Below are 11,264 nucleotides of genomic sequence, written 5' to 3' on the forward strand. Positions count from 1 at the left end.
TATATATATATATACCGCTGTAGTCTCTCTCATATCTGAACAGACAATAGAAATTGGGCTACGATTAGTATACCTACAAAATATTAAACTCGATAATGTTTTGTAATGTTTTGTTCATGAAATATCAGAAACAGACCACCTACAACCATGTGAATATGTTTTTTACCAATGCCAGATAGTGCTATTTCGATCTGTCATATCAGAATGAATTGGTATTGAATACTACCTCAACAAAAGTGGCAGTACTAGAAGATGGAAGACAATTTCTGTTAGATTTTGAGCCCAAATAGGAAAATCAACAATCATTCGATTGATTGATGGCAATCAAATAGATTTGCAATCCAAATTAGCCATTAACTTTCGTCTACAAATATAGCCACTGGTTTTTGTAACCCCGAGAAAAATAAATTCAGATGATTTCTATCACCGATAATGTGGCTCGAAGAATTAAAAGTACCTGTAAGGCGTATTCTGGTGTTCATGTATTCAAAACGTATTCGTCTGTGATTCAAATACATTCATTCTGGGGTTGAAACGATGACGTCACATCAATTATGATTTGAAACGTATTCATGATGATTCAAAACTACTAGGTGTTTTCTGGCGTTTCATCGTATTTGAGCATGTATTCAAAAACGATTCGTAGTGACGTCATTAATAATGAGACTCGCCAGAATGGAATGATTCAATTTGTGTCAGATGTCAAATTCAATAATATACAAACTTTTCAAAATATGGTAGCTATTCTCCTTCATCTAGTTAAGCAACAATATGAAGAAACAAATTAAATGATCAAAGTGTTATATGGTCTTTTCTGAATGAAATAATTCGTAGACACAACACACACATATATATATATATATATATATATATATATATATATATATATATATATATATATATCCTCCTGAGTCTCTTTGTGAGGTCATGATGCTCTACTTGAGTCCAGCACGAACTCAAGGTTGGACTTGTGCTTGTCCCCAAGAATATCATGTAACTCATAAAAAAATTAAGGTTTTTTAAGAAAACATTCCCCAGTTTGTCTTGGCTGATCTTTATATTTCATTTAGAAATGCTGCAAATTCATAAACTTCTGGTGGCACTTCTCTGTTTCAGAAACGCCCTCTCCAACAAAGAATCCCATTGCATTCATTCTATTGGCGATTTCTAGCCATAAGATATTTTTACTAGTTTTTTTGTCATTGAGCTTATCATTAAGCTTGAACATCTTCATCAGTAGGTTTTTTTGCGGAGATCCATATAATTTTTGATGAGTCTTATGATATTGAGGAGTCTGATGTTAGGGGTTCATTTCAGAAATTATCCTTTCCAAAGTGTTTTTGAATTTGTTTTAAATAATTCACGGCACATTCAGGACCTGAAAACATTTAGATGCAAAATCTCTAAAAAAAAAGGACAATTTCATTGGACACCTTGTAAACTATGGAAAGTGTTAAAATCGACATCCAAGCAATAATTCTCCAGTTTAATTTCGTAAATCGTTTCGAAGTGTTTAATAAATAAATTTTCCCAAACAATCAAAATAAAGCAGAAAGTAACAACTGACGTAACGTAACGTTAAATTCAGTTTCAAAACCAACCTCACGTTGGTTGTAAAAGATAACATTCAAGCAGATGCACCACAGGAAAATCCTTAAAACGCTCTGAAAGAGGTTCCGAACCTTTTCAATGCTTCCATTATTATTATCTGATACTTAAAATTATATATCTGAAGTGAATGAAAAAGATAAATTTTTATTTTTCGATCTCTTGGGTACGTCTGATATAGAAACAGCGAAAAATTGGATGTTCGGTATATTGAGTGTCTCATCCTTGTCAAGGCATAAGAAAACTTCAAAGCTATCCGTGATATATGGGTAATACTGAATTTTCCTAAATTGAAGAGTAATATAATTCGTCTCAAATCTTCTGTTCTTTCACGTTTCTGAAACGTATTTTTTGAAATGTTTCTACGTTATTTACTGGAAATCATTAAACTTCTAGGGACACTCTGGCCAGACACGTCTGACATTTATTTATATTTATATGCAAGTTCCCCAATTCAGAATGAATAACACAAAGGCAGAATCAGTGGATGAGTTGAATCCATGGGTATCAAATGGAATTTCTGATTATCTCTGCAATATCACATAACGTCAATTCAAATAACCGTAATATACCTATTATATCATGAGTAGGACGATCTCACCGGTATCAGATTACCAAGATAACGACTTCCAAGACTTTGAGTCAGCAGAGTCAGCAGAACGTGATACTTTTGTTATTTCCCATCGTCTCCTGCTGACACCGCTGTCTACACATTATAAATGGACCCTGCGAGGTCAAATCATTGTCAGAACTAATTTAGAATTCGTTTAGTATCAACTTAGATTCTATTCCATTTTTCATTGTAGTTTTGTAACGATATTTTTTGTTGTTATTCAAAGAAAGTCTGTAATTGAAAATAAAGTGTTTTTTAAATAGTCATATTCAAAAGAGTGAATATAACATACCTGATGTGGCACAAACAATTGGTAATAAGTTATATAAAAATATGGAACTAATAAATTTGTGATGCTATCTATTGAGGTATCTAGTTCCGCAATATATTTTGTAATTCTGTATATACCTAACCTCAATTATTCCCAACCAGAGTTCCATTCCATAAATGATGTATCTAACAGAAGTACTTTTTATTTCAGATCGGATTCCTTTATCATTTCCAGTATTTTCACCGTCAATGACAAAACAACTGTTGGAATTGCCATCTGGATTATTATTCTAGCCATTATTGCTGGTTTACTATTACTCGTGCTTTTAATTCTTACTCTTGTGAAGGTAAATATTGCCAGAAAATTTTCCAATGCATACATGTGAGTATTTATATTTCAGTTGGGATTCTTCAAAAGGTCAAAAAAACAAGAACTTGAAGATTTGAAGGCCGTAAGTATTCATTTTAAATTTAAAAATTTGAATAAATTTTCACCTATTGGAAATTGGGATGAATCAAATCTTCGGTTTTGTACTTCTCTGATAATTAAATTCAGTTACAGGTTCCAAATACAGAAAAGAATAAATGTATCAAATAAAATTGGAAACATTCATTTGAAATAAAATTTTAATCAATTATTTCTCCCACTTCTCCTACAAATTCCTACACGAAAACAACTACTTCCCTGATTTAATATATCGATGGCTATTATATTACACCCGATAAACATTCGCGTTAATTGGCGAAAAAAAACCTTGTAGATACTTTTCATTGTCCAAAAATATTTGCATGAATTTCTGTGGGATGTAATTAAATATCTCTTTCTTTGGGTATTAGAACCCCTCTATCTGAATAATAAAAATGTTAAATTATCAGAATTTGCTGAAGTTCATTGAAGGTAAAACTGAAATGTGATTTTTGAGATATGTGATGGAATTGGCCGATACTTGATGAAACTCCATGATTTATTCAAGTAACACTTGATACACATTGAATAGAATTCTACTCAATCATAGTTTGAGTAAAATTTAGTTAGTGTGAAAACGCTTGTTGAACTTATTGTATAGCGAAACACGTGTTGCGGTTTTGTAAACTGTCCAGTGAAAATCTCACAATAAAGTTAGTAATTTTTCAGATTGTGGAAGGTTGAATATCCAAAACTGCGACAAAATGTTTTTCAAAAAAACATATCTTTCAAAGAATAATCCAATATAATTCATGATAATAGCCAGGAAAGTAGCAGTTTTCAACCAGGATTTTCAATGTGTAGAAAGGCTGAGAGAGATTAATGTTTCGAATATTAATGGCCAAAAAAAGTGAGTTTGATAAAAGTCACTTTTAATTGGCCTAATTTTATTTACTAGATAATTTTCATTCTGCTCCACAATTTTCAGGGAAAATTACTACCCACCAGTCTTGTTTTACAACACACTCTTGAGTAAATCAACATGAACAAAATTTCTGATCCTGATGAAATATCCATCATTATATAAGTGAAAAATATAACGATGAACCGACACCTGTATTTTGTAGAGTCTTCAACTTATCCTATAGAATGGAGATTTTTTGATTCTGTTGAAATACCGCTCGAATATTGCTTATATCAAAAATAATTTTTCAAATGTTAAAAAATGTGGAAACTTGTAAGAGCGAAAGATTAACAAGGTCTCACCTTTTAACATGTCCTTCCTAGCACAGGTCCGACAGTCGTACAAAAGTTTACATCTAATCAACGAACGTTGACATCCATCGAATGAGTATAACGACACACCCACGTTACCATCTGATCAATCAATACACCCCTTGCTCTAATTAGTGATATGAAAAATTGGAAAAAAAACGCTCTTCAAATATTTGGGGTATTTTTACCATTTCGAGTAACTATCAAGAAATGATTACCAGCTGATCTTCCAAATGTCACTCATCTCATGTTATGGTTGTTAGAAGTGTTTTTGTTAATGTTGTCTCAAAGTTGTCTCAAACACAATTCCTGAAGAGTGGCCATCAACAGTTTTGGGGTGAATGTCGCCCTGTTTTGAAAATGAAAATAATGATGTGAAAATGTCAATGAAAAATCGAGAAGTTTGTGAATTTTCCTAAATGTTGAAGTAACTCCTGATAAACTGTTGACGCAGTTCATGATAACAGCTTTTCTTTTTTTGTTTTGACCACCCTGTATAGGGCATCGTTGTATGACTTCAGGTGTTGTTATCACCCAACTATACAATCATATTTTCGATTAAAATATGAGTATTAACAATATTTGCGTTTTTCAACTATACTCATTTTGTTGAATTTTCCTGCCAGGTTTTCATTTTGAATCACTTTCAGTTACCCCATTTCTGACTCAAATACTTTACTCACTTATTTCACAGGCCCAGGAGGAAAATCACGAAGGATTATCTGATGATCTTGAAGAATGTCATCAAGAGGAATTATCAGACCCATATAACATGGGTTCATCATTAGAAGGACTCTGCGATGAAAATGACCAACAGCAAAAATTGTGAAGTTCATTCACATATTTGTAGGAAGTAAAATATGTTAAGATTATTAAACACTTTGAGATTCTTTGTTTTATTTTTTTATAATTAAAGCTCATTTTCCTAGAGCTACCCATCTAATTGGACAATACATTGGAAAAATCATATTAATCTATAACTCAATCCTAAAAGAAAAAATGTATAAATTATACCAGGTGACACAGATTTGTGATACACCTCGTTTTTTTTTCTTCTAGCTATTTTTACGAAATTTGGAATAATGTGATCATGAAGATACACTTTTTGACTTAATGGAAGACTTTTTCAACTTCCACTTTTTCAGAAATGACATCAACGTTTGATTTTCAATTGAAACACCCTGTTTGTTATTGTTATTACATTTTTGGAATCTACATAATTTTCTGAATATATTTGATATGATATTTTAATAATGGATTCGAACACATAGTTCTGTCAGGTGTCCTGCTAGCTCACTGGATCAAACACCTTCAGACTTCTAGATGGGGAAATTGTTATGAAACAAAAACAACTTTTGACGTTTCGATAAACCGTTACTGTTAGTAATTGAATACATTGTTGGAGATCGTATTGATAACAGAAATAAACTGGAAATTCCACATGTTCATAATAGAAACGAGTACAACCGGTGAGCAGCAACTGCTTTCGCAGATTTTCACCATAAATTAATATCATATTCACTTTCATGTTCCATTTATAAATTTGTGGCCTCTTCAACTTATTTCTGTTAGATATCCGATTTGACAATGTGTTCAGTAACTAACTGATCATAACGTCTTAGCGAAGTGTGAAAAGTTGTTTGTTTCATAGCCACCTTACTAACTTACTTTTATTGAATTGCGAAAATACTTAGTAATTTTTATGGCTCTCTAGATCAAAAAATAAACAGTGTCTTAACGATGAAAATATCAACTATAGGTTATCATTGGATTCAGAAAATCATGTAGATTTTTAAAATGTAATAACATACGCGATAATCCATTCGAAAATCAAACACTGATATACATTTAAAAAAACGGAAGTTATGAATAGATACTGACCCGAATTAAATGATTGGAACGAGAAAATAACTTTTTAAAAAGAATTTATTTTACAAACTAGAGACGACTGTCTCTTACGAGAGCTACAAACAGAATGATAATTAATATAATGTTAACTGGATGCTAACTGCATGTCGAGATAAGGGATTCCTGGAATATCTCTTACTCAGCTGAATCTCCGTGTGAATGGCCGTGTCGTGGGAACTATGACCACGTAACTCCTCCCTCCTTAGGCCGAAAAAATAATGGAATTATTTTGGCGGCTTGGAACCATATCTTCTTCATTGGTATTTTCTTCTTTTTGGGGTGTTTTGAAGCAACAACATCCCAGTATACGGGTTTTAATCCAATTTTTCTTTAAAGCTGCCAATATCAGGACAATTATTGTGATAGTAACTCCTGCAAAAACGCCAAAAATGGTAGTGTTATTTTCGGAGTTGTTAAATTTGTGGATTGGTTTCAATCGGTCCACTATATTGTTGATTTCGTAGAGTTCTTCAAAATTGATTCTCGAGAAATTTTGTGTTTCATATATTGTTGACTTCTCGATATTTTTCATTTCAATTTTAGGTAAGATCAGTGGCTTGCCTGTTCCTATTTTCACGTTGTTGGTGAAAATCTTGTTTCTCACTTCAATTTGGCAATTTTTCGGGATCTTGACTAGGGCGGGTGCTTTTATTTCCAAATATTGATCAGTTTTACACTTGGAAAATATTCTTTCGCTCTGTTTTTGAATTACCAGGATTTCTTCTTGAGTGATTTGTTCGATAATCGACTCTGCCACATTGATTGGAAGAGGCTGACAATTATCGGCGACTTTGCCTTCGATCAGGTGGGATGTGCATTGGTCTTCGGAAAAGTAATCTTCTGGACAATAATAATACGTTTTCTCTAATACTGGGCATGGACTGTCTTCGAACTGGATATTGTGGTTTGCTCGTGCCAAATATGGGTATTTTGGGATAAAAATACTGTGATTTTGGATGATAGGATAAAGGTGGAAAAATGTAAGAACTTCGTTTCCGACAATAGGAACGTGTATTGCGAAAATTATTCTGTCATTCGAAAAAGTTACTTGTGCACCGAAAAATTGATAATATGTCAACATACTTTCAAATTTCGGGATTTTTGAATCAGAGTAGATGTTGCTTAAATAATTTATTATTTCTTTCAGTTCAGAACTAGGTATTATTGAATTGTGTAAAGTATTTAACTTTGCAAATGTGATAGCATCTTCTAGATTATCGATAAAAGTAATCATATTTTGACAGTCAAGGGTTATTTGTGAAACAATTCCTTGAAAACTAATGTAATTCGTCAGGTCGCCAATAGTTTTTTGAACTGCAACTTGAAATGTTTTTAGACTGTTTTCTAATTATTCTTGATTTGAATTCAAAATTTGGATAGTTTTATTATAGTGATTGATTAATTTTTTGGACAGAGAGATTTGCATGTTTACCTCATCAATCATATTTTCTTGGTTACGTTCTAATATAGCGATACTTTCGTCGTATCGTTTACCATCATCAGCATCAAGAGTACCGAATAACCAATTTTCGATTTTTCCAATAACATTTATCATACCTCTTTTAATACGGATATGGGGTTGGAGGTTTTCTAATTTTTTTTTTGTCATATCAATAAGATATTCGGTTCTGACTAGCAGGTTGTATGCTAATCCATGATAGGAAATTGGGTTATTAATTGTTCCCTTATCAAAATTATTTTTGATTATTTGGAAGTAGTCGTCTAGTTTGTTTAATTGTTTTATTATAGAGCTAAGTTCTATGTAATATAAAAATGTATGTTTGCTATATATAATTCTTGCATTTCCCAGCTGTATGGGAAGGATGGGGTTGGTTATAGGGGTTATTTGAATATCGTCACTTTGGACTCGGAGCACGTGAAGTAGAAGGTATAGCGTTATCAACACGTGTATCTTCATGTTCTTTTACTCCCTGTAACAAAAGTTTTTTTGAAATTTTTGGTTTTCTGGCTATTGTTTTGTGGTAGGTGCCTTTATTTGTTTTGAGTTTTATATCGGTCTCTTCAATAATTTCAGTTTTCTTAAATTTCGGTCGATCTTTATTTCGCGCCTTTGTTCTAATATACGCAACTTGTTGATTTGCAAACTCTGGGGGTTCATTTCGTTGGGTATTTCTGTTTTTAATGACTTTTTCTTTAGTAATTTGGTTGGAATTTTGAATAGATTGATACAGTTTTTTGACATTTTCTTTGTGTTTTTGAACGTAATCGGAAACAATTATACGATCATTTAAATCAAATGGGTCTGTGTTATTAAAATGACCTTTAATCACTTCGAAAGGTGTAAATTTGGTAACACTATGTATTGAATTATTATAGCCAAGGACAGCTCTTTTCATCAGCTGTTCAGGTGTGAACGATTTTCCTTCTTCCTTTAAGCATCGATAATGCTCAATCAGTGTTGAATGAAATCTTTCAACTGGTGAATTAGAATTACTGTTTTTTGAAGTTGTGTAATGCAACTCAATGTTATAAATTTTACAAAAATTTTCTAGATCTTTATTTTTGAATTCGGTGCCTGAATCAGCGGTTATTTTGAGTGGTAAACCGTGATGGGTAATAAAATTGAGTAGATTTTCGACTACTAAAACTCCGGTTAAGGATTTTAATGGATATGCCTGACCATATCGTGAAAATGTGTCGATAATTGTTGAAAAAGTTTCGTTTGAAATTTTGAATGTATCTATGTGAACATGCTCAAAAGGCTTAGAAGTTGTAGGTGTTAGGTTGAATTTAATTACAGGAGGATTCCGATCGTATTTATTTTTCTGACATGTTTCGCAATTATTAATATAATTTTGTATGTCTTCTGCCATTTTTGGCCAATAAAATCGTGAACTGAGGGATGTCCTCATTTCATTTATGCCTCTATGGCATGTTTTCTTAACGTGATAACATTTAAGTTTCTCTTTCTGTTCTTTCGATGTTTCTACATCCTCTAAGAATGTTGGACAATGAACAATTTTGAATGAAGAATTCTTGAGTAAATTTTGGATTGTTGTATTGAACATTTGTGAGACTGCTGGATTTTTAAAATGGAAGGCAAATGTTTGTTTTGGATCGATATATTCTTTAATAAGTTTAACAATATTCTCGCTCAGGTTTTTAGAGGGTATGGTAATATAAGATCGCAAATTCTCGAATACCTTTTCTATTCTACATTTAAGTTTTTCTATGTCACCAATAGCTATAATTATTTGATTTTTATATGTATTAACTGGTCTTTCTGAAATGGGAATTTGAAAGACAGGGTCTTCGAGAGAAGTGTGAACGGTTTGTGAATCTGATGTTTTTTCGATTTCATTTGATTTTGGGGGAACAATTTGAATATCAGATAATATGTTAATTTGTTTTTTCGGTTCTTGCGGTTCCAGAACTTCATTGAGAACGTCGTTTTCTAAGACTGGAATATTATCGTTATTCAAATAGATGTCGATAAGTTCGTTTATGTCTCCAGGATTATTTTGAACTGAAAGTGTTTCGATAGCATTGAAGTCATTTGTATAAGGATTTCTGGAAAGAGCATCCGCTGCTTGGTTGCATTTTCCTTTCTTATATTTTACAACATAGTCGAAAGACCAATTTTAAGTTTTGGATATGTTCTTGGAGTCCAGTGCTAAAAATAATTATGTCGTCCATGTAAATCATGCATACCTTATTCTGTAGGTCTTTCAGAACCTCGTCTAATACGCGCTGAAGACTTGATGGACCGTTCTTAAGGTCATACGGAAGTCTCAAGTACTCGTAGTGTCCGTGCTCTACATTGAAAGCCGTTTTTTAGATTGAATTTTCGGCCATCTCGATTTGATGAAAACTGCTTGCCAAATCGAGGGTGCTAAAGTACTGAGCTCGTCCCAGTTTATCTAAAATGTCGTTTATGTTTGGGAGTGGGTAACGATCACTAATGGTTTTATCATTAAGTTTTCGATAGTCGACTACCACTCGCCATTTTGGCTTCCCGGAAGCGTCCATCTTTTTTGGAACTATCCAGACCGGGGAAGACCAGGGACTACAGCTTGGTCGTATTATATTTTTTTCAAGCATGTCTTTTATTTGACGCTGGACTTCGCTCTTATGAACGTATGGATACCTGTATGGTCTGGTATGTATGGGTATTTCGTCTGTGGTCTTGATTTCGTGTTTGACCTTGGAGGTGAATGTTAATTTATCTCCAGGTTTCAAAAATATATCTGAAAATTCTTTACAGAGTTTCAGTATAGCATTTGTTTCTTCCTTGTTCATGTGGTCTGTACGTATCAAATCAGCGATATTAATTTCGGTTGCCAGTTTAGGTGAGTCCGTCCCTGTATTTTCTAAAGTTTCGTAAGAATACATTTCGAAAGTAGAGGATTGAAAGCTCTCTACAGGAAGTGGTTGTATCAATTTCACTGATATTGTTCTATCGGTGGGGTTTTGTACTTCCATAAGGGCGTAACCATTTTTTGAAGTTGTCAATATTTGCGGAATGAAAAGATCATTGAGTGTTCCCTCAAGGGTAAGAATTTCACCTTCAGGAACTGTGACAGGCAGATATTTGAGTACTCTTTCTTGTGTGTTGACAGAGAAAGAAAAACTCGTATCTGTAGACTGTCTGAACTTGAAAGGAATTTCAACATGATTTCCTATCAGTCTCTTATTTACAAGGTCTATATTCAGATGCATATTTATCAAGTCTGATAATCCTAAAACTCCGTCAAAGTAATCGTGGAAATCAAATAAAATAAAAGTAATTTCATAGTTTGTGTTGAACTCTGGAAAAGCAGGTATCGAGGCTTGGTACCTTACTTTCTGACTTCCTAAAGCCGTTTTGATAATAGTATTTGAATGATAAATTTTGTTTGGGAATAATTTTTCAATAATAGATGGTTTAATAATCGATCTTGAACTTCCAGTATCGATTAGTAGTTTAATAATTTTATTTTTGTGACTAACTTCGACATAAGGTAATGCATTGTTACAAAATGCATTGATTTCGGCTAAGTATGATCTTCGAATTGGGTTGTTAAATGAAAATTTCCAGTTTCATCACAATCTATGTCGCTTGAGTATTCATTCTGAAAATTTGGTTCGTTTTCTGAATAAACAGCATTTTCTGAAGTGTATGCTTCTTCACTGAGGTTGGGATTGTCATAAAATTGTTGATCAGTGTCATTATATTGGGAAAAT

At 32.8% G+C, this 11,264-nt stretch overlaps 1 protein-coding gene across 1 annotated transcript in view; it reads left to right on the forward strand.

The window, feature by feature from the left end:
- Positions 1-5,062, forward strand: part of LOC111505489 (integrin alpha-PS5) — a 184,506-nt gene extending 179,444 nt beyond the window's left edge. Inside the window, exons 19-21 of the mRNA XM_074178103.1 lie at positions 2,703-2,838; positions 2,893-2,943; positions 4,867-5,062. Coding sequence (XP_074034204.1) covers positions 2,703-2,838; positions 2,893-2,943; positions 4,867-5,001 — 322 coding nt within the window. The 3' untranslated portion in view covers positions 5,002-5,062. The remainder of the gene's footprint in view (positions 1-2,702; positions 2,839-2,892; positions 2,944-4,866) is intronic.
- The last annotated feature ends 6,202 nt before the right edge of the window (positions 5,063-11,264 follow it).

This window comes from Leptinotarsa decemlineata, unplaced genomic scaffold (assembly GCF_025532065.1).
Source record: "Leptinotarsa decemlineata unplaced genomic scaffold, Ldec_3_MD MMD2_tig00003348_RagTag_RagTag, whole genome shotgun sequence".
Classification (NCBI taxonomy): Eukaryota; Metazoa; Arthropoda; class Insecta; order Coleoptera; family Chrysomelidae; genus Leptinotarsa; species Leptinotarsa decemlineata.